Raw genomic sequence first — 25,026 nt, forward strand, 5'->3', positions numbered from 1 at the left:
GACTGAGGTCATCTAGCCACTGGACTGTATGCTGATTGGATCATGTGAGTGGAGACTCTGCGGGGTGGGGGAGACAAAGTTTTAGTTTTAATTGGATGTAAAAAACATTGAGAATTTAGAAGCGGTTTCCACAGAGAACGTGCCAATCAGTTTCCGGTCACAATTCAAAGTGTTGGTAATGGCCTATGAAGCCCTACATGGCATCGGACCAGAATTCCTGCGGGACCACCTTCTGCCGCACGAATCCAATTTGCCAATCAGGTCCCACAGAGTTGGCCTTCTCCGGGTCCTATTGACTAAACAATGCCATTTGGTGGGACCCAGGGGGAAGAGCCTTCTCTGTGGCAGCCCCGGCCCTCTGGAATCAACTCCCTGCGGAGATTTGCCCCCACTCTTCCCGCCTTCCGCAAGATGTTGAAGACCTATCTATTTTGCCAGGCATGGGGGGGGAACTAACTATCTCTTCCCCCCCCCCCATCACCTTTTTTTCCTGACTGTAATACATGAGAATGGTGCGATTGTGCAGTACCTATTGTTTTTTATATTTATGGGTTTTAAATTTACCTTTTTATCTAATATTGGATTTGTATTCTGTATATTGTATTATTGTTGTTGTGAGCCGCCCTGAATCTTCGGAGAGGCGCGGCATACAAATCTAATAAATAAGTAATAATAATAATCATAGGTCCCAATAAAATGTTCTTTGAGGAATTGCCTGCCTCTGAGTTCTTATTATTATGAGACACGGTGGCGCAGTGGTTAGAGTTCAGTACTGCAGGCTACTTATGTTGATCACATGCTGTTGGCAGATTGAAATCTCACCAGGCTCAAGGTTGACTCAGCCTTCCATCCTTCCAAGGTCGGTAAAATGAGGACCCAGATTGTTGGGGGCAATATGCTAACTCTCTGTAAACCGCTTAGAGAGGGCTGTAAAAGCACTAGGAAACGGTGTATAAGTTTAAGTGCTATTGCTATTGCTATTATTGAATGGGGTGTATTATTTGGAACCTGGACAGGGATATTAACAGGTGATGGGAGTATTACTGGGCAGGCACCAGCATGGAATTATCATTCTTTGATCTTAAAAGTTTCAGACAGATTGCCACCAGATTTATATGAGGCAGAATGGCTCTGAGTGACAGGGATGTGGATCTTGTGGGAGGAAAGAGTTCAGCATATTGCTGATTTTCCCATAAAAAACGACGTCTGAGAGGCCACAGCTGCTAAAATTGAGAATATCGATAGTGAATATTCAACATTTCTCCCTTAGACTCTCCACGATTGACCTCTCCAGGTTCCTAAGAGGCCAGTAAGGGGCGTACATAAGTGCACTGGTGTGCCTTTTGTCCCCTGTCCAATTGTCTTTCCTTTCTTTCACCTATCATATATATTCTCTTCCTTTCATATATCCTCTCCTCTAAGTTCACTTTACCCTTATATATATTACTACATGTCTATTTTTCTTCCTATGTATTTGTGTATTGGACAAATGAATAAATAAATAAATAAATAAAATAAATTAGAAATATAATTGTTAAGGAAACCAGACAATTCCCAATCCTGATCCTTAGAAATAGAATTTTAATATATGAAATTTCACTGCTCTAAGTGACAAGATCGTTCTCAGAGCTTTGTTTAGCAGAATATGTGACTTTTAGATATAACATGTTGTATAAAGCATCCAGAAGGACGGGTCTGTCTAAAAAACATTCGGATATGTTAAAAAAGTGGTTTTTTTTTCAAGGCAGCCTTAGGAATAAAAGGAACAATGATTGAAACTGTTTTTTAAAAAAATAAAGAAAACAGTTAATTAATTATTTCAGTTGTTGAAAACAAACAAAAACCAGTAAGAACTCAATAAGCAACTCCCCAAACTGGGGCTAAATTGATTCATGCAGTTCATATAAACAAATATAAAGTGATGTACATGAACTAAAGGAAACTCCACTTTTAGGTACAGTAGATACTGGTGGAAAACCATCAAAGGCATGAATTGCAGAGAGTGTAGAACAACATGTTTTTCAACCTGTGCTCCTTCGTCTCTTTGCTCACTACTTACTTTCCTTCTGATCCATAGCTGTTCATACTGTCCTCAATGGATTCATGACTGGCTTGGCGGATAGTTCGACTTGGCATTTCAACAGCCAGCCCCGTTTCTGTACTCCGCTGGATAGCACCTTTGAGTTTCCGGCCATCTCCTTCTAAAGCAAAGAGGAAGAGAGAGAGGGGAAGGGAAAGCGAGAAGAGACGAAGGAGAGGGAGGGGGAAGAGAGGGAGGGAGGGAGAGAGGAATAGAGAGGGAGAAGAAGAAGGAGGAGAAGGAGGGAGGGAGGGAGAGAGAGAGAGAGCAGGTTAGGCATTTAGATATTGAATGAAGAGAATTCAGTTATGAAACACTACACACTAACACATGCCTAAAACACCAATGCTTAGAAATCTGGAATTTGAAGCTAGCATAGCCATTATTTCATTTGAATATATTTTTCAGATATACTGGCGGTCTTCGACCTACGACCACAATTGAGCCCAACATTTCTGTTGCTAAAGTGAGACATTTGTTAAGTGAGTTTTGCTCCATTTTATGCTTTTCTTTTCTTTTTTTGCCACGGTTGTTAAACGAATCTGACTTCCCCATTGACTTTGCTAGTCAGAGGTCCGCAAAAAGTGATTACATGGCCCTGGGACATAGATATGAATCAGTTGCCAAACACCTGGATTTTGACCATAGCAGGGGTGGTTTTTCCCCAGTATGAGTTTCTCCCCATAATGACCTGCTGGTGATATCATGATGACATCATTGAACCGATTCTATTGGTGCAGGTCCATGGGTGCCGCCACCTTTTTAAAAAAAAAATGAATTTTTTTTCTGCACATGTGTAGAAGCTGAGTTTCCAGTACTGTGCATGTGCCACCGTCTTGTTTTAGGTCTTTTGGGGGGTGGGAGATTTTCCCCCTGTTTTTTCTTTTTCTGCACATGTGCAGAAGCTGAGTTTATTTTATTTATTTATTAGATTTGTATGCCTCCCCTCTCCGTAGACTCGGGGCGGCTCACAACAACAATAAAACAATTCAAGACAAATCTAATAATTTAAAAACATTTAAAAAAACGTTATTAAAGCAGACATACACACAAACATACCATACATGAATTGTATAGGCCCAGGAGAGATGTCTCAGTTCCCGCCTGAAAAGAAATTATTGCATAACTAATAGCATCCCACATCTTATTGGCTACATACAGTTTTCATTACACATAAAGAGACGATGTTTTGAAATTTTTCACAGGAATAGAAGTATTTATTTATTTATTTATTTATTTATTAAATTTGTTTGCTGCCTCGCTCCGTAGACTCGGGGCGGCTCACAGCAGTAATAGAAAAACAATGTACAATACAAATCTAATAATTAAAACTAAAAACCCATAATTTTTAAAAAAACATGCACACAACATACCATACATAAACAATATAGGCCTGGGGAAGTTATCTCAGTTCCCCCATGCTTGACGGCAGAGGTGGGCTTCTCTGAGGTGGCCCCGACCCTCTGGAACCAGCTCCCCCCTGAGATTAGAACTGCCCCCACCCTCCTTGCCTTTCGTAAACTCCTTAAAGCCCACCTCTGCTGTCAGGCATGGGGGAACTGAGATAACTTCCCCAGGCCTATATTATTTATGTATGGTATGTTGTGTGCATGTTTTTTTAAAAATTATGGGTTTTTAGTTTTAATTATTAGATTTGTATTGTACATTGTTTTTCTATTACTGCTGTGAGCCACCCCGAGTCTACGGAGAGGGGCGGCATACAAATTTAATAAATAATTTTTTTAAAAAAACTTCTATTCCTGTGAAAAATTTCAAAACATCGTCTCTTTATGTGTACTGTAATGAAAATTGTATGTAGCCAATAAGATATGGGGTGCTATTAGTTATGCAATAATTTCTTTTCAGCCACTCTTATTTTATTCCTGTCTTGAATGTGGTTCATGTTTTAATATTTTCCCCTGTTTCTTAACGTCATACTGTATGTGTGGGATGACTAACCATTTTACCAAAATGTGACCAGCTTAAGGAAAAGAAAAGTCTTACACAGTGCCACTGAGTGATCGCTGGTAAAACAATAAATGTTTGACCCACTAATATATCAGTTAATTTCAGCTTCAGCTGAAGTCAAAGCCTGTCAACGTCTTTCTTCCTTACTGTATATCAATTTATCCACCATGAGAGTTCTTACAAGCAGTAATTACAGATGAAGCCACCACTTATCTAAAACTACAATCAGTAATGATTATTTATTCCAGTCTTCTGGGAACATGTTTGCTGCTCCTTATCAGAGGCTCCTGTCACGCAGTGATTAAAAAGATTAAGTGATGTGAAAACCTCATTCACTTTAAACATATTAAGTAGTTCTGTGCCAAGGGAACAGAGTATACATTTGGGTGGCTAAGACCACCCTGAGAATTTTCAAAAGTGTACTAGATTAAAAAAAGAAATAAATGGGTGGGAACAGGGCAAAGAGGACAGGGGAAGAGCCTTCTCTGTGGCGGCCCCGACTCTCTGGAACCAACTCCCCCCAGTGATTAGAACTGCCCCTACTCTCCCTGCCTTCCGTAAACTCCTTAAAACCCACCTTTGCCGTCAGGCATGGGGGAACTGAAACACCTCCCCCGGGCATGTACAATTTATGCATGGTATGTTTGTGTGTGTGCTTGTTAGTAAATGGGGTTCTTTTTTAAAAAACTTTTTAAAATATTTTAAATTTATTTGGATTTGTTACGATTGTTATATTTTGCTGTGAGCCGCCCCGAGTCCGCGGAGAGGGGCGGCATACAAATCTAAATAATAAATAAATAAATAAATAAAGACAAGAACCGCTAAATTTGACCTGGTCAAATTAGTTAAATACAGTACAATAGAACTACTCTCAATCAGTGCAATATGCTCTACCCTCCACATCAGCAAAAAGAATCCAAACCGCACATACGAACTGAATAAACAATCTTTCACTGCTAACCCACATTCTGTAAAATACCTTGGAATACTAATATCGAATGACCTAAGTGCTAAAGCCCACTGCAACAACATCGCCAAAAAAGCTTCTAGAGTTGTTAACCTGATCCTACGCAGCTTCTGCTCAGGCAATCTCACACTACTCACAAGACCCTACAAAACTTTTGCCAGACCCATCCTAGACGACTGCTCATCTGTCTGGAACCCATACCACATCTCAGACATCAACACCCTTGAAAATGTCCAAAGATATTTCACCAGAAGAGCCCTTCACTCCTCCACTCGAAACAGAATATCCTACAAAAATAGACTAACAATCCTGGGCCTAGAAAGCCTAGAACTACGGCACCTAAAACACGATTTGAGTATTGCCCACAAGATCATATGCTGCAATGTCCTACCGGTCAATGACTACTTCAGCTTCAACCGCAATAACACAAGAGCACGCAACAGATTCAAACTCAATATGAACCGCTCCAAACTTGACTGTAAAAAATATGATTTCAACAATCGAGTTATCGAAGCGTGGAACTCATTACCGGACTCAATTGTGTCAACCCCTAACCCCCAACACTTCTCCCTTAGACTCTCCACGATTGACCTCTCTAGGTTCCTAAGAGGCCAGTAAGGGGCGTACATAAGTGCACTGATGTGCCTTTCGTCCCCTGTCCAATTGTCTTTCCTTTCTTCCACCTATCTTATATATTCTCTTCCTTTCATATATCCTCTCCTCTAAGTTCACTCTCACCCTCTTTTATATTATCACATGTCTATCCTATATATTTGTGTATTGGACAAATGAATGAATAAATAAATAAATAAATAAATAAATAAATAAATAAATAAATAAATAAATAAATAAATAAATATTTTTTTCTCAATTCAGAAATCCAAATAAAACATCCCAGGATTCCCAGACAGTTGGGTCTCTAGCAGGGATGAAATGATACCAGTTTGGCCCAGTTTGGGCATACCGATAGTGCTGATCGCTGATGGTTGGGAGAACTGGTAGCAGCAGCCATATAAAGCTCTGCCCCCCCACCCCCTGGATATCAGCATTTCCTTTTTCTAACCCTCTGCACATGCACAAAACCTTCTGTGCATGCACAGAGGATGAAAAAGTGTGTACGACGGTGGCCACAAAGCGTATGGGTGAAACGCAAATTGTGGGCTTCTGAACTGGTAGTGAACGTAAGTAGATTTCACCGCTGCTCTCTAACCTTTCTTTGAACATAGCTAATAAAAACTGTGAGCAACTGGTACTTGGTTGTTGAACTTGTGCTTTTCTCTGACTTGTATCTGTTCTTCCATATCCAGCACTTTGGGATAATCGAAAACAGATATTTACTTTCTATGTGAAAGCCTTTCTTGCAACTGAAGCATACGACAATATCCCCTCTCAGCTGCCTTTTCTCAATTTTTATATCTGCCCGGATCCTTCAGTCTTCTTCACCTTTCCTAAACCTATTCCAGTTTCTCAGAGTCCTTCAAATGTCATGTCGGGAACTGAACATAGCGCTTGAGGTGAGATCTGAGCAAAGCAGAATAGAGTGAAATGATTTCATCCCATAATCTGAAAATAATACTTGGTGTATGATGCAGCCTAGGACTGTGTGACTTTCTTTCTTTCTTTCTTTCTTTCTTTCTTTCCTTCTTTCTTTCTCTCCCTCTCTCTTTCCTTCCTTTCTTTCCCTCTTTCTTTCTTTCTTTTTTTTCTCTCCCTCTCTTTCCTTCCTTCCTTTCTTTCTTTCCCTCTTTCTTTCTTTTTCTCTCCCTCTCTTTCCTTCCTTCCTCCCTCCCTTCCTTTCTTTCCCTCTTTCTTTCTTTCTTCCTTTCTCTCCCCCCCTCCAATTCATATTGCTGGCTCAGATTCAATTTGCCACTGACTATTATTAAAATATTTTTTCACCTCCTATTATCTGATCCTACAGCACCTATTATCTGATCCTGCACCTGGCATTTAAATTTTGCTTCTAAGTGAAATTTTCTACACTACTATGTTACCAATTTATTCTTATTTTCAGTCCATCCTTCCATATCATATCAAGGTCACTTAATTGTATTTCTGTCTTATAGTATTAGTGATGGCACCCCATTTTGTAACATCTGCAAATTTGATAAGCATTTTCTCTCCCTATTGATCTAGGTCATTAATAAAAATGCTGAAGAGAACCCAGAACTGATCCTTGTGGCATACCACTTGATACCACTTCAATTTGATGAATAACTATTGATGGAAACTGCTTGAATACAGTTTTCAAGCAACCTAATTGTAATGCCATCCAGATCACATTTATTTCGGGCTGCAAATGCTAGTTATAAATACGGATACATGGGGAAAATGTAAGAAAGTAGTGTTAAATTTACACTCTATCACAATGTAAGAGGATTTTTTTTAAAAAAAATGATGTCTCATGGATATATGACACTGGTCAAGCTGTCAAAAATGTGTAAAGGAATTCCAAATTAGTGTTGGATATGTGAAAAGGAAGAGTTTTTTATTATGCGTGATAGACTTGTGAAAAAGCAAAGGAATTTTGAGGACAAATCATATCCAAAAGGTATTGCAGATTAACATTATAATGAAATCAGAAATTTCTACTGAGTTTTATGGACATTGAAATAGAAAATAAATATGAGAAATTAATAATGCATCTGGAAGAATAATGAAATGCCACAATAAAAGATTGGATTATAAAATTGATGAAGCTTAAAGAGATGCTCTGATAAAGACCTTTTTTTAAAAAAATGGAAACGTTTTCGTTGAAAGAAGAAAAGGAAGATAAACAATAAGATAATAACTACCCAATAAAAAGGACAGAAGTTATAATTCTATTTTTTGTTCTCTTTCTACCCCCTTATTTTCCTCTTTTTCTTATTTACTTATTTATATTAAAGTATAATTTGTATGCTTTTATTGTATTCAAAAATTCTAATAACAAATTTAAAAAAAGATTATTTTTACTTTACAAGTGTATAAATTACTGAAATAACACACATGAATATTTGGGAGAATATATGTGAAAACACAAACTTACTTCAGTCCAAATTATATTATAAATTGTTTGGTTTGGTTTCATTCAGCTGTGCCATAATAAGAAAACTTTTTTTATCCAAAAGCCATTTTTTTCACCTCCCCTTTTTGACCTTTCTGGTTATAAATTCCATTTGCTGTGATCATCAGTTTTCATCAGATCCATACATGGCTTTTATTCTCATATTACTAGATAACATTTATTTAATAGTTTAGAAAAGTTACACTTGAGAAATGCCTTTTCTCACAGTTAAATTAAGTACAGTGGTACCTCAAGATACGAACCCCTCGTCTTATGAACAACTCGTGATACGAACCCGGGGTTCAGAAAAATTTTGCCTCTTCTTACGAACTTTTCTCGAGTTACGAACCGGCGTTCGGAGACTGCTGGGAAGCCGCGCGGCTGTTTTAAAAGGTGACAGCCGGGCGGCGGGGCTTCCCAGAAGCCTCCCGAACGCCGGTTCGTAACTCGAACAAAGTTCGTAAGAAGAGGCAAAATTTTTCTGAACCCCGGGTTCGGTTCAGGAGGTTGCTGGGAAGCCCCCCAGCCCGGCTGTCACCTTTTAAAACAGCCGCACGGCTTCCCAGCTGTCTCCCGAAGCTGAACGCGAAAGTTCGGCTTTGGCGTTCAGCTTCAGGAGACAGCTGGGAGTGGGCGCGGCTGTTTTAAAAGGTCGCAGCCGGCCTGGGGGGCTTCCCAGCACCCCCCGAACCCGGGTTCAGGGGGGGTGCTGGGAAGCCCCCCAGGCCGGCTGTCACCTTTTAAAACAGCCGTGCGGCTTCCCAGCAGTCACCGAAAGCCGTTTTTTTGCGGGGGGGGTTTTGGTTGCACGGATTAATTGACTTTACATTGTTTCCTATGGGAAACAATGTTTCATCTTACGAACCTTTCGTCATACGAACCTCCTCCTTGCACCAATTAAGTTTGTATCATGAGGTATTACTGTACTACTGATTCAAGACTGAAACACATACACACAATAAACCATTTGGTGCAAAGAATCTTACTGTCCAATTTTTTTTATTTGGTTTTAAGGCACACTGTGCATTAATATAACCAAAATTTATTTTTCAGCAAAAGTTCATTAATGTACCGGCAATAACTTGAGTTCTCATTAGCAATAGCCAAATATATTAAGACCCATAATGCCATTAAATAGTCTTCTAGCTCATCTTATTTCTGTGGGTTGTCTCTTCCGCCTATTTTTAAGAAATAGACAAGAAAGCTAGCATTCCCATCCCAATTTAGGTCACCATTCCAATTTTTTTAAAAAAAAAATGTTATTATAGACTAAGAAATTGCTGTTGTGCCTAGTTACAATTTTTAATTTTTTTTAAAAAAAAGAAAGAACTTTAAAAGGGGAACATTTTGTTCAAAGGTATTTTTGTTTGGAGGTCCATTTAAGAGTAAATAACTACAGGAAGGGACCTCCAGTAGATGTTTTGATCAATAGTTTGTCTTGTACATCAAACTGAACAGGTTCATCAGCCATTTGGTCATAAATGCCCACCTTATTAATATAAGTATTTAATTATTTAAACTTTGAAAAAGATGCATTAATCCTTGTGTGTACGTATGTACGTATGCATGTAAATATGTATGTATGTGTGTGTGTGTGTGTATAGCTCAGAGGTTAATATCTTGCCTTGCATGCAGCAGGCTACAGGTTCAAGTCCTGGTAAGGTTATGTCTAGCTGACAAGAGTGTAACAAACTCGAAATAGATGTATACTAGGTTCCCTTCCTTTACACTTATCAACAAAAATGTGTTTGTGTGTGTGTGTTTACAGTATATACCCACATGTTCTGTCGGGCTCTCTGGTACACTCCTCCCAAAAATTCACGGGTACAAATTTCAGACACGCACACGTTTGAAAATTCAAAACAATGTTCTTTATAATGAAAATTCACTTAACCTAAGCCCTCTTTTGGTATAGCAAAGAGCACTTGTCTCCAAACAAACTGGTAATTTGTACAAGTCCCTTATCAGTTCTGAGATACTCAGCTTGCAGCTGTGAGGCAATTCACAGTCCTTCTTCTTTCACAAAGTGAAACACACTTTGCTCTGGTTTAGTTTCCAAGCTGAGAAAAATCAGCACACAAAAGGTCAAACGCAGCAAGGCAGGCACAAAACACAACAATCAGATAATCCTCCACAATGGCCAAACTCACAGGCTGCTATTTATAGCAGCCTCACTAATTACCACAGCCCCACCCAACCACAGGTGGCCTCATTTTCTTTGATAATAATCTCTCAGTTGTTGTTGCCTATGCATCGCTCTCCACATGCGTGGCTGTATCATTAACTCTTGTTCTGAATCCAAGGAGGAGCTAGATAATTGATCTCCTTCTGAGCTGTCTGCCACACTCTCCTCCTCCCTGTCACTCATGTCTTCTTGGTCAGAGGAGCCTTCATCATCAGATTCCACGTGGGGGGGAACGACAAAACAGGCCTGCAGCATGTGGATGTCTCCCCCACATCCATAGTCCTTGGGGCAGGAGCTGGGCCAGAGCTAACCACAACACACACACACAATCATTATGATGATTTTAATGTCTTTCTTCTGATGTGGCAGCATAATATACCCTAAAGCTTCTTAGAGAATTAAGAATATAAAGCTTTTTTGCAGAGTCCCAACAGGTCTCTCCTTCTTTAACAAGATCAGTCTTTTATTTTCAGAGGTCACATCCAAAACTTTGAGCATTTGCATTTGTCACCTTTCTTCCAAGGAGCAAAACTCAGATAGCGATGTTCTTCCCAGCTTTCCCTGTGACAAGGAAAGCAGCTCAAGGTCAACTACTGAACTTCAAGGATGAGCCTCCTTTAGTCCTGAACAGCTACCTCCCCCCCCCCATCCAATTCTTTAATTTGATTCTTGTCTCAGGGAGCTTGGTTCAATGTGATTTTGTTGATAGCATATATTTTTAATTTTCCTTTTCTCTCTAATTCACATGCAGACAACAGAAATCCAATGGATTATTTGCCAGGAGGTATTTCATTACACATTCATTCTTTGCTGAATTAAAAAAAAATCCCTTTTGTTCAAAAGACAAGTGATAAAAATAGTAACTCAGCTGAATGACATGAATACTTAACATCCTGCTGCATTCTCTAAGTTCACAAAATGATTTGAATTCGCGGGGCATTTTATGCAGGTTTTCATTTTCTTGTATTAGTATGTTTAACCCCAGTAGATTGGTATACTAGGAGCAAACAAGGATATATTTTATAAATTTGACAAAGAAGGAAGGAGAGTGAATAAAAAAAGCTTACGCTTTAGTAGAGAGAAACCAAAGTCAATGACTGAAGTCAAAGGAACAGCAGCAACAAAAACCCTCTATTGAAGCAGACCAATGTTTTTGTATGCGTGTTGGTGTGTGTTTAGTGCTGCAAAGTATATCCCACAAAGGCAGGCATAGCCTTCCACTTTTGATGCAGGTATGCAATCCATTGATGTCATTTAAGTATCAGATGTAATGCTTCGTATTAGACTCCATAATTAGGATTTATGTTCATAGAAACATAGAAGATTGACGGCAGAAAAAGACCTCATGGTCCATCTAGTCTGCCCTTATACTATGTCCTGTATTTTATCTTAGGATGGGTATATGTTTATCCCAGGCATGTTTAAATTCAGTTACAGTGGTTCTCCTCCTACCTCTCCGGCTGGTCGCAGTCGGTGTTAGTGGGGGGTCAGAGGTCAACCTCTAGGTCTCTCCCTTGTGGGGTGCCTCAGGGGTCGGTCCTCTCCCCCCTGCTATTTAATATCTACATGAAACCGCTGGGTGAGATCATCCAAGGGCATGGGGTGAGGTATCATCAATACGCCGATGATACCCAGTTATACATCTCCACCCCATGTCCAGTCAACGAAGCAGTGGAAGTAATGTACCGGTGCCTGGAGGCAGTTGGGGCCTGGATGGGTGTCAACAAACTCAGACTCAACCCAGACAAGACAGAGTGGCTGTAGGTCTTGCCTCCCAAGGACAATTCCATCTGTCCGTCCATTACCCTGGGGGGGGGAACTACTGACCCCCTCAGAGGGTTCGCAACTTGGGCATCCTCCTCAATCCACAGCTGACATTGGAACATCATCTTTCAGCTGTGGCGAGGAGGGCGTTTGCCCAGGTTCGCCTGGTGCACCAGTTGCAGCCCTATTTGGACAGGGAGTCTCTGTTCACAGTCACTCATGCCCTCATCACCTCAAGGTTCGATTACTGCAATGCTCTCTACATGGGGCTACCTTTGAAAAGTGTTCGGAAACTTCAGATTGTGCAGAACGCAGCCGCGAGAGCCATCGTGGAGCTTCCAAGATTTGCCCACGTTTCTTCAACACTCTGTGGCTTGCATTGGCTGCCGATCAGTTTCTGGTCACAATTCAAAGTGTTGGTCATGACCTTTAAAGCCCTACATGGCATTGGACCAGAGTAACTCCGGAATCGCACGAATCCCAGCGACCGATAAGGTCCCACAGAGTTGGCCTTCTCCAGGTCCCGTCGACTAAACAATGTCGTTTGGCGGGCCCCAGGGGAAGAGCCTTCTCTGTAACGGCCCTGGCCCTCTAGAACCAACTCCCCCCGAAGAATAGAACTGCCCCCACCCTTCCTGTCTTTCGTAAACTACTTAAGACTCACTTATACCGCCAGGCATGGGGGAGTTGAGACACTTCCCCCCCAGGCTATTTATTATACTTTGTTTTATGTTTGGTATGAATGTTGCTGTTTGGTTTTTAAGTAATGATAGGGTTTTATATGTTTTTAATATTAGATTTGTTCCACTGTTATATTGTTTTTATTGCTGTTGTGAGCCGCCCCGAGTCTTCAGAGAGGGGCGGCATACAAATCTAATAAATAATAAGTAATAATAATTTACCAACCACGTCTGCTGGAAGTTTGTTCCAAGCATCTATTACTATTTCAGTAAAGTAATATTTTCTCACATTGCTTCTGATCTTTCCCCCAACTAACCTCAGATTGTGCCCCCCTTGTACTTGTGTTCATTTTCTTATTAAAAACATTTCCCTCCTGAACCTTATTTAACCCTTTAACATATTTAAATGTTTCGATCATGTCCCCACTTTCCCTTTTGTCCTCCAGACTATACAGATTGATGTTCATTCCACCTAAACCAGTTTGGCCATTTCTATATCCCATGACAATGAGTCCTTTATGTATTCCGAAATTGCTTTCAGTTCTAATGAGATGCCCCTGAGGTTTAATGAAAAAAACAATGTAATCAATGAAGCTTAAGTGACTGAGTATGTAAGAAGAGCTAAGATGTCATTGACAACCATTTAAGAGCCTTTATTCTTAAGAAGCCCAGTTAGGGTCAATAAATAAATGACCTTGACTAACTTCTGAAAGCTAAACAAGATTGGTCTTGTTATTACTTGGAAGGGAGACTACAAAAGAATATCAGAGTTGAAGAGCAGATAGGAAGTAAAAGAAAGAAAGAAATAACTAAACCCAGACCATTTTCCTCTAATGGCAAGGAAGAAAGAACAGAGGTTATTGCCACACTAAGGATAACTAAGTGGAGATGACTGTCCCCTGTCATATCCAGACCCCCCTCTGGGACAGAACTAATCTTCTGAATTCTGTACAGCATCATTATCTTTGGACTGACCTTTTCGTATGGCAATCTTTTTCTTTTTTAAATGTTCTCATATGAAAGGTTAAACAAGACTTTAAGAAACAGCATTAAAAATGACCAGAGTTTCCTATATCTAAAAAGTGAAAGCAAAATCATTATTAAATTATCATTGGTTATTAGTTTAATTTAAAAAAAACCCCAAATGTATAGCCCAAGGCTATAATATAAATGAAGAATCTTAGTCATCCAGGTAGAGTAGTCTGGAACTTGAGTCATGGGATTATTATTATTATTATTATTATTATTATTATTATTATTATTATTATTATCATTATTATTATTATTATTTCTTAGATTAGCTTGGGAATTCTGGGAGTTGAAGTCCACAAGTCATAAAAGGACCATCATTCCTCACCTTGCATTAGATTCTGAACAATTAAGTTTCAATTTCAGAGATCACCATCTGTGGACTTGGGTGACATAAGTCCCAACACAATGTTGTTTTTCAAACCTGGTAAAACTGATCTGTTAGAATTGATGTCAGAATGTTGTTTCGGTACAGTAGTACCCCTAGATACAAGCATAATTGGTTCCATAAGGTGTTCTGTCTGGGTTCCCCCAGACGTCAACACCAACTAAAAAGGGTATCCAGACACATTGGTAAAAAGCAAAGTCATTTAATATCTTTGAAAACAAACACAGATAACAAAAACTGTTCTTACAAACTGGAATGCTATGAAGCTTCACAGAAGAGTCACAACGGCCAGACAATACAACAAGCTTCTTGCTGGCACACACACCACTGTAGATAATAAAACCCACGCCTCCCCCAAGTTTTCAGCCTTCGAGGCCACAAGCCAAAATCAGAAACGCCAAGGATCGAAGCAAGGTCACAGGACTCCCAAAAGATAACTCTCCACAATACAGGAAGGACGGGCCTGCCTTTTCAACCTTTCTGAGGAGAACCACGCCCAAACCCAACTGTTGCCTATTAGGGATGGAAATACCTGGCTAATTGTCCCCTTCGTTGTGCTGCCCTTCTCTGCCTCATATCTATGATGGCTTGTGCGTTCTCATCTAATGACTCCAGGCTGCTTGCTGGGGAGAGCTCCCCCCCGGGGGTCTCAGACTGTTCCCCCTCCTCCTCGTCCTGACATTCCTGTTCCCCGTCTGCCTGGTTCTCCTCCTCCTCCTCCTGTTCCTCGTCCTCCCCCTCTGAGCATGGAGCCGGCAGAGTTCCAGCCGTTCCCTGAGGAGTCTCAGACTGAATCACAACATAAGGGAGCTTGTATCTCGAGGCAACTCGTATTCTGGAACAAATAACTTTTTCCCCTCGGAGATAACTAAAAGCAAGGATTCTTGCGCCACCTAGTGGACGCTCGGCTCGTATCTCGAATTTCAGCTCGGGAATAGAACAGAAATGTCTCTCCCCTCCTAGCTCATATCTAGAAATACTCGCATGTAGAGCAACTTGTATCTAGAGGTACTACTGTATTCTGGAATCATTTAAAACGTCTGAAATCAGGTGAGCCAATGCCTTTACTAAAATGTGCTTATTATGTCAGAACATATTCATGCTACTTTTCCAGGAAAAACAAAAATGGAATAGGCCATTTATACCATCGACTCCAATATCCTGCTTGGTGCAGGAATACAAATTAAAGCAACCCATAGAGTGAGTTCTTAAGGAGTTTTGCACTGCGTGAATCCAAATAGTATCACAACAACATTGCCAATTAAACAGGCAAAGAAAGAATATTTCTCCATGAAAGTCAAATTGGGGGAGCTCACAACCAATTCCAAATGCAGGAGAAAATAATTCTCAGCTCTGGATGGAGGCAGTTCTATATTTTACGGAAATCATTGCAGAAAATTAAATTCCTGACTTCTTTCCAGAGTAGCTGAATCCACTGTAGAAAAGGAACAGAGAAATATTCTGACACAAAGGTGCAAATGTGCTCATATGAGCATTAGGTACAAAAGATTTTCTTATAGAGAGTTAATTAAATTCAGGCAGAGATGAAAAAAAATAAGCAGTATGCAATTATCCCAATTTTTTAGTCAAATAGTGGGGGCTGCTATCTTTCCAGCACAACAGAAAGCTTCCGACCACATTCCTTGACCTTGTGTGCTGGAAAGAAGATGATAGATAAAAATGAACTTGCTATGCAAATAAAATAAAAGGAGTGGAACTTGAAAATGGTCACTTTTAGATAATCCTCTGGCTTAAGCCAATAAGTGAAATTTAGCTAATGATATGTAATAGCTCCAGAGAATAAAGAAGTGCTAAATCTTGAAGTGCAGCATCATAAACTGGGCCTGAAAGCAAATGGATGTCAAGGTACCAAGTAATATATCCCCAGTCACATGGTCCAATCAGCATATAGTTCAGTTGCTAGGTGACTTCAGTCTTCACCTTTCTAACGCCTGCATGAAGGTCCTTGATTCCCAGAGGAAACAATTTTCTTTTGCCTACGACACCCCTCCCTCCCTGCCTCTTAGCTCTAGGCCAGTGACGGTGAACCTTTTTTACCTCAGGTGCCAAAAGAGCATGGGTGTGAGCTATCGCACATGCGCGAGTGCCCACATCCATAATTTAATGCTTGAGGAGAGTGAAAACAGCTTCTCTCACCCCCCAAAGGCCCTCTGGAGGCCAGAAATGGCCTGTTTCCCAACTTCTGGTGGGCCCAGTAGGCTTGTGTTTCGCCCTCTCCAGGCTCCAAAGATTAGATTAGATTTATTGGATTTATATGCCGCCCCTCTCCGCAGACTCGGGGCGGCTCACAACAATGGTGAAGAACAATACATAGTAACAAATCTAATATTTAAAAATCTAGGTTACAGTTTTAGATTAAAAAGTCCAAAAAAAGAAACCCCAATATATAAAAAACAACACACAATCGAATCATACACAAAAACTACATGGGCAAGGGGGAGATGTTTCAATTCCCCCATGCCTGACGGCAGAGATGGGTTTTAAGAAGTTTACGAAAGGCAAGGAGGGTGGGGGCAATCCTGATCTTTGGGGGGAGCTGGTTCCAGAGGGTCAGAGCCACCACAAAGAAGGCTCTTCCCCTGGGTCCTGCCAGATGACATTGTTTAGTCGACGGGACCCGGAGAAGGCCAACTCTGTGGGACCTAACCGGTCGCTGGGATTCGTGCAGCAGAAGGCAGTCTCGCAGATATCCTGGTCCGATGCCATGAAGGGCTTTATAGGTGATGACCAACACTTTGAATTGTGACCGGAAACTGATCGGCAGCCAATGCAGACTGCGGAGTGTTGGAGTAACATGGGCATATTTAGGGAAGCCCATGATTGCTCTCGCAGCTGCATTCTGCACGATCTGAAGTTTCCAAACACTTTTCAAAGGCTTCCCTGGAGCCCCCGGAAGCTCTCTGGGAGCCAAAAACGCCTCCCAGAACCTCTGTCTGAGCCAAAAATCAGCTGGCTGGCACACAAATGCATGTTGGAACTGAGCTAGGGCAAACAGCTTGCATGGCAGAAGATATGGCTCCGCATGCCACCTGTGGCACCTGTGCCATAGGTTCGCCATCACTGCTCTAGGCTATGTCAGCCCTGAAGCAATGCAAAAAGAAACCTCCTTAGAAGAAAGCTATGGAAAAGAAAATGGGTGCAGTTAGGCCAGCATTTATTTATTTATTTATTTATTCGTTCGTTCGTTCGTTCGTTCGTTCGTTCGTTCGTTCGTTCGTTCGTTAGTTAGTTAGTTAGTTAGTTAGTTAGTCCAATACACAATAAGGGTTTTAGTGGGTATATATCTATATACACATAGTAAAATACATGATGAAGGTTATAGAGGAGATACTCATAGTAAAATATATCTAAGAAATAATAGAAAAGAAGGTATAGTAATAGAACATATCAATGAAAGAATAGAAGAAGAGATATAGGAATAGAAGAAAGGTATAGGAGATATAGGAGAGCAATAGGACAGAGGACGGAAGGCACTCTAGTGCACTTGTACTGGCCCCTTACTGACCTCTTAGGAATCTGGATAGGTCAACCGTAGATAATCTAAGGGTAAAGTGTTGGGGGTTTGGACATGACACTATGGAGTCCAGTAATGAGTTCCACGCTTTGATAACTCGGTTACTGAAATCATATTTTTTACAGTCAAGTTTGGAGCGGTTAATATTAAGTTTAAATCTGTTGTGTGCTCTTGTGTTGTTGTGGTTGAAGCTGAAGTAGTCGCCGACAGGCAGGACTTTGCAGCATATGATCTTGTGGGCAATACTTAGATCTTGTTTAAGGCGTCTTAGTTCTAAACTTTCTAGGCCCAGGATTGAAAGTCTAGTCTCGTAGGGTATTCTATTTCGAGTGGAGGAGTGAAGGGCTCTTCTGGTGAAGTATCTTTGGACATTTTCAAGGGTGTTAATGTCTGAGATGCGATATGGGTTCCAAACAGATGAGCTGTATTCGAGGATGGGTCTGGCAAAAGCTTCTGAGTTGACAATAGAAAACCAAGGTCGTAAGCAGAGGGGATCACAATAGTTATTATAGTACATGCTGGAATGTGGAATTCTGTACCATATAAAAATACCAATTTTTTTCTTGTCTTTTTCAGGGGAGGTCACAAATTTCGTGCTGGCCCAAGAGATTTTGTCCCCAAATTAGCCCAATTTTCCTCTAGCACAGGTAACACTGTGCCATTTCTGTGGCATCTAAAGGCAACACATGAGCTGAATGATACAGGACAGATCCAGTGACAAAACAGAGCTTTTCTACTTGCCTACCCCACCACTCCCTTGCCAGGCCTTTGCTGCCTTATTATGCCAAAACCTAACCATCGATCACCACAACAAACTCTGACCCCAGAAAGAGAACGTCCTATTATTAGTCAAGCCTGAAAGTAATCAACCCTCAAAACTAAATCCATCCTGCTTTTTCTGAAAACAGGAATAGCTTCAGGCTTCTCATCACAAGTGCTTGCAGTATGGGAAGGAAGCATGTCATACCTGTGCCTAAATATAATCTCGTGAAACTCATTTGTCACGTATCAGCATGCCGTCTCAAGGGAGGCGAAAGGGGAATTTTCATTTTGCCATCGCTACTGAAATAGATTTCATGGGGACAGATTTATAGAGCGCACTGGAAACAATCTGCAATAAACTGTGATTAAAACAAGGTCAGCCTGTACAGAGAGGCTGGATTATTTAAGGCCCTGTAAATTATTTTGATGCTGTGCCAGGGATGCAGTTTGCTTGCTTTATTCTTGACATCTTTTTGTCGTTATTCATGTTTACAGGTTTTCATAATTAACCGAGGAGCTTTTGGGAATCTAACACATTGGATTTTTCTTTATTTCTGTGGAAGGATGGGTGCTGTCAACAAAGAAAATTAATTTAATATGCAGCACAACAAATTTTCTGCATGGAAATCTGGAGCAACATGAACTTCCTCGTGATAGGCGCTGTTATGGTTCTGTACCAATTGAACTATACTCTGAGGCAGTGTTCCCTCTAATTTTTTGGGGGGGTGGGCGGAAAAGTATAGTGTCTGAGCGGCAGTCCCTTCGGGACTGGGTGGCACAGAAATAATAAACAAACAAACAAACAAACAAAAAAACCCACCCTGTTTTGCCTCAGAGAATTTCAAAATAAAATACTGTACTGTGTGTCTATAACAGTGAGCTCATAATAGGGCAACTCTATCAATATCAAAATGCCACTTAAATAGTTGAGCTAGTTTCAAACTAGATTTTGATTTTCTTTCTCTCTTCCTTACTCCCATTCTTTTTCTTTCTCTTTTCCTTCCTCTCTTTTTCCTATCTGTTTCTCTCCCTTCCTCTCTTCCTCTCTCTCTCCTTCCCTCTCACTCTTTCCCTCTCGGCTTCTGGGCAGGTTTGAAAAACTCTGAGTTGATGATGATTTTTAAGTGAGCGATTGCTCACTGCTCAGCTTAGAGGGAACTATGCTCTGAGGCTGCCAGCAGCTACCCAGTGGAAACGCTGAAATTCCATTGGCCCGGAGGAAATGCAAGAATAATTTATCACACAATTGATTCAGCGCTGACAATACCTGCAGTTCAGAGAAATTGGCGTATTGGTGTTAAGAACACATAATTTTACTTGTACTTAATTCGGTATTTGGGAATATCATACACAGTTACTACATGGCATGGAGAAAAGACTATTAGCATACAATGTCATTTTCACTCCAGGTATTCATTTTCACTTCGGGACTCAGCCAGGTGTGATTTCTAGAGCAGAGATACATCACACTGTATTCCTAACAGCATTTCCACAATCTTTAGTTTCAATGTGACATAGAATTTTTAAATGCATGGAAATAATTGTAATTACTTAATCATTTAAAATATATTTAATTAAAGCTTAATTAGATCTTGATCAAAATTAAATGCTATATAATTTTTGTCATCACTTAGCACATTTTCCTTGGGTTCCATTCATATTTTGGATTGTACCTCCTGAACTCAAGTTGGAGTCTGCTTGGATAAGTCCATGATGTTTTCTTAGCAAATATTTTCAGATGTTTTTCATTGCTTTCTTCCTAGGCTTAAGGAAGACTGATCCATCCTAAAACAGATCTGGAACTCAGCCTCCTGGTCCTAACCTGATGCCTTTTATTATTATTATTATTATTATTATTATTATTATTATTATTATTATTATTATTTATTTATTTATTATTATTTATTATTATTTATTAGATTTGTATGCCGCCCCTCTCCGAAGATTCGGGGCGGCTCACAACAGTAATAGAAACAATATAACAGTGAGACAAATCTAATATTAAAATAAAACATATCTAAACCACCAGCAATTTAAAACCATACAACACATACATACCAAACATAAAATATAAAAGCCTGGGGGAGGATGTCTCAGTTCCCCCATGCCTGGTGATAAAGGTGGGTCTTGAGTAATTTGCAAAAGACAAGGAGGGTGAGGGCCGTTCTAATCTCTGGGGGGAGTTGATTCCAGAGGGCCGGGGCCGCCACAGAGAAGGCTCTTCCCCTGGGGCCCACCAAACAACTTTGTTTGGTCGACGGGACCCAGAGAAGGCCAACTCTGTGGGACCTTATCGGCCACTGGTATTCGTGCAGTAGAAGGCGGTTCCGGAGGTATTCTGGTCCAATGCCATGTAGGGCTTTAAAGGTCATAACCAACACTTTGAATTGTGACCGGAAACTGATCGGCAGCCAGTGCAGGCCACGGAGTGTTGCAGAAACGTGGGCGAATCTAGGGAGCCCCATGATGGCTCTCGCGGCCACATTCTGCACGATCTGAAGTTTCCGGACACTTTTCAAGGGTAGCCCCATGTAGAGAGCGTTGCAGTAATCGAACCTCAAGGTGATGAGGGCATGAGTGACTGTGAGCAATGACTCCCTGTCCAGGTAGGGCCGCAACTGGTGCACCAGGCGAACCTGGGCAAGCGCCCTCCTTGCTACAGCCAAAAGATGGTGTTCCAATGTTAGCTGTGGATCGAGGAGGACGCCCTGTTTTAACCGCTACACTCAATGGGCTCTTATTATGTTGTTAGTAATGTGGTGCATGTTTACTTTTAGTAAAACATCACTAATCCATAATTTTAAAGAATGTAGGAAGAAAAATTACCCATCTATATTTTTAAAAAGTATCTCTGCCAAGAGACAGATTTCAATCATTGTGTCACTTATTCTTATCTTTTATGGTTATACAATTGCGGAAGCATGCAAGAGAGATTATGACTTGTGCAAAGTTCAGTAACAGTCTTCTGGCCAAGGTAGTATTTTGCATTCATAATATCCCTTTTGTAGCATGCAGTTGACAATGCCAGATAATAAACTATTGCAATTTGTTCTATGTAGTCTGGCAGACCTCTGGCAAGCCTACGTGGATTCTGTGCAGAACATTTCCATAAATGCAAATGTGACTGACTTGACTCATAAGTGGCCATAAAATGTCTGAGCTGAAGCCACCCCAGCCAGAGCAAGAGACAACTGCAAACCAAAACTGAGTGAAGACACACTTACTTTTTGTTTTGATGAACGTCTGTTGCAATAACCATTAGACTGTTTCAGTTAAAAGCAGTATTAAATACACAGTGATCCAGTAAAACATTATCAGAACAGAATTTTTACTAATGTAGTCCACTAAGATAGAAGTAGAAGTAATCCTAACAAGAAAAAGGCTACATCTATACCCAACACAAACAAAGCCATTTATGATTTGACTTGGCATTTTACATGAAACACACTTTTCTAAACTCATAATCATAACTTAGTCTGAAATATGAACCAAAGTATTATGGTTGGCTTAACCACTCCTGATTAAGTTAAACCATTGTTCTGAACATAAGAACATAAGAAGAGCCATGCTGAATCAGGTCAAAACCCATCGAGTCCAGCATTCTGTGTCACCCAGTGTCCCACCAATTGTCCATGGGGATCTTGAGCAGAAAGAGAAGGCAAAACCCTCCCTTTCCCTTGACCCCCCAACAAATGGTATCCAAGGGAATCCTGCCTGCATCAACATAGAGGCGGCACTTGGACATCTGTTTCAATAATCACCAATACACTTGGAATCCATGAATCTGTCTAATCCTGCCTTGAAGCTATCTAGGCTCACTAAGGCTGCATTACTATTACTATTACTCTTAATCTTCTCATTGTTCCTATCACCCATCTCCTTCCACTTAAGACTGTATGACTCACTGATTGCCTGCTACCGGAACAGTAAGATGCTATGTTCCGGTAGTGATTTTTGGGATCGTGCACAGCTGCGAGCCCCTAACATGGACATGCGCACCCCCATGTAAAGAATTCTATATTTCAGTGATGGCAAACCTTTTTTTCTCGGGTGCCGAAAGAGCGGGGGGGGGTGCTATTGCGCATGCGTGAGTGCCCACACCCATAATTCAATGCCTGGGGAGGGCGAAAACAGCTTCTCTCGCTCCCCCAAGTCCCTCTGGAAGCTGGAAACAGCCTGTTTCCAAACTTCTGGTGGACCCAGTAGACACGTGTTTCGCCCTCACCAGGCTTCAAAGACTTCCCTGCAGCTGGAAAAAGTAAAAATTCCTTTCCCTCATCCCCCCCCCCCCGAGGCTCTCTGGATGCAAAAAAAATGCCCTGCCAGAACTTCTTTGTGAGCCAAAAATCAGCTGGCTGGCACACACATGCATATTACAGGGTAATCTGGGGCAGTGTTTTTCAACCAGTGTGCGGTGGCACACTAGTGTGCCGCGAGACATGGTCAGGTGTGCCGCGAAAAAGGAAGCTCAGGTTCCAGTCTCGCAACTTTTTGCTGAGTGAGAGAGAGAGAGAGTGAGAGAGAGAAAGAAAGAGAGAGAGAAAGAGTGAGAGAGAGAAAGCAAGAGAAAGAAAAGAGAGAGAGAGAAAGCAAGTGTGTCAGAGAGAAAGAAAGCAAGAGAGAGAGAGATAAATGAGCAAAAAGGGGAAGAAAAAAAGAGAAATGAGAAAATGATTGAGACAGAGAATGAGAGGAAAGAGAGAGAAACGAGAGAGAGAGAGAAGTGACTCCTGATTTAAAGCATATGATAAAAAGCACCCAAAGAATAAGATAGAAAAAAACCCCAGCCCTCACCTGTTTTTGGACACACACACACACACACACACAAGCATGGGGAGGAGACAGGGATGGAAAAAGAGAGAAGAGTGTCTTAGGGTGTCATTTTGTGTCATTTTGGTTGGTGGTGTGCCCCAGGATTTTAAAATGTAAAAAATGTGCCGCGGCTCAAAAAAGGTTGAAAATCACTGATCTAGGGTAACAGCTCGCGTGCCAGCAGATATGGCTCCACGTGCCACCTGTGGCACCCATACTATAGGTTCGCCATCACTGCTATATTCTATATCTATCTATTTAGCAATTGTATCCATTCACAGTTACAACAGTAATAAAATAAGTAAATTTGCAATTAGTCCTCAGATTTATGAGTTTTGCAGGTCTGTAAAGCAAAGGAAAACTGAAATAAGATCTTGAGCACAGACGCTTAAGCAAACATTTAGTCACTAAACTAGGACTATTGTAATGTTAAATTATGATTGAAATCATTTTTTTTCTACTGCAGAATATTATTTGGTTAGCTCTAAATGAAGCTTTTTTTATTGGCATTTGAACTATTTAATCTCTGCAGTTCGTTCTTTGAAAAATCACATAATCCCCTACTTGGTTTTCAAATGCCTTTCTGTTCTAACTTAGATGTGTTCAAACCAGGGGTGAAATTCAGCAGGTTCTGACAGGTTCTGGAGAACTGGAAGTGGAAATTTTGACTAGAATCGGATCTGATCAAATAGAGTAGGGTAGGGTAGAGTAGAATAGAATAGAATAGAATAGAATAGAATAGAATTCTTTATTGGCCAAGTATGATTGGACACACAAGGAATTTGTCTTTGGTGCATATGCTCTCAGTGTACATAAAAGAAAAGATACATTTGTCAAGAATCATGAGGTACAACACTTAATGATTATAGGGGTCAAATAAGTAATGAGGAAACAAGCAATATTTATAAAAATCTTAAGGATACAAGCAACAGGTTACAGTCATACAGTCATAAGTGGGAGGAAATGTGTGATAGGAATAATGAGAAAAAACTAGTAGTAATAGTAGTGCAGACTTAGTAAATAGTTTGACGGTATTATTTGTTTAACAGAGTGATGGCATTCGGGGAAAAACTGTTATTGTGTCTAGTGGTCTTGGTGTGCAGTGCTCTGTGGCAACATTTTTAGGGTAGGAGTTGAAACAGTTTGTGTCCAGGATGTGAGGGGTCAGTAAATATTTTCCCCACCCTCTTTTTGACTCATGCAGTATACAGGTCCTCAATGGAAGGCAGATTGGCAGCAATTGTTTTTTCTGCAGTTCTGATTATCCTTTGAAGTCTGTGTCGGTCTTGTTGGGTTGCAGAACCAAACCAGACAATTATAGAGGTACAGTTATAGAATAGTTTGGAGAACAGGCAGATACCATCTTTGGCTGGGCCCACAGTGGGGTGGGAATGGAGATTTTGCCACATCCTTCCCTCAAGAATGGAGAGGGAATAGAGATTTCGCAGTATCCTTCCCCTGCCACGCCCACCAAGCCACACCACACCACACCTAACAAGCCACGCCCACAGAAATGGTAGTAAAAAATAATTGGATTTCACCACTGATTCAGAGCTTAATCATATTCCACTTGCAACTTATTTAGATTTTCTCTATGTTGAAGCCTATTAGCCAATCCTTGCCCTCTTGTTGCATCCGATTAAAGAGAAAGCACAGCGGAAAGAATGCTTTTTCCTCTTACTATGAAGTATGAGATTTCCCTCTTTATTTTCCAAAACAACAGAGCAGTGATTCATACTTGTTAAATAAAATAGGAGCTGTATGCCATTTTAAATATTTTCTGTTATCCATCTACCCTAATGCTACTGCT

General features: G+C 40.7%; 1 protein-coding gene across 2 annotated transcripts in view; it reads right to left on the reverse strand.

Moving 5' to 3' along the window:
• Positions 1-25,026, reverse strand: part of RIMS4 (regulating synaptic membrane exocytosis 4) — a 117,769-nt gene that overhangs the window by 35,593 nt on the left and 57,150 nt on the right. Inside the window, exon 2 of one of the 2 annotated variants that reach the window (XM_070748811.1) lies at positions 2,060-2,198. In XM_070748811.1, coding sequence (XP_070604912.1) covers positions 2,060-2,198 — 139 coding nt within the window. Of the gene's footprint in view, positions 1-2,059; positions 2,202-25,026 lie in introns of both variants that reach the window. The other variant, XM_070748809.1, reaches the window with a different exon arrangement.

Source organism: Erythrolamprus reginae, chromosome 3 (assembly GCF_031021105.1).
Source record: "Erythrolamprus reginae isolate rEryReg1 chromosome 3, rEryReg1.hap1, whole genome shotgun sequence".
Taxonomy (NCBI): Eukaryota; Metazoa; Chordata; class Lepidosauria; order Squamata; family Dipsadidae; genus Erythrolamprus; species Erythrolamprus reginae.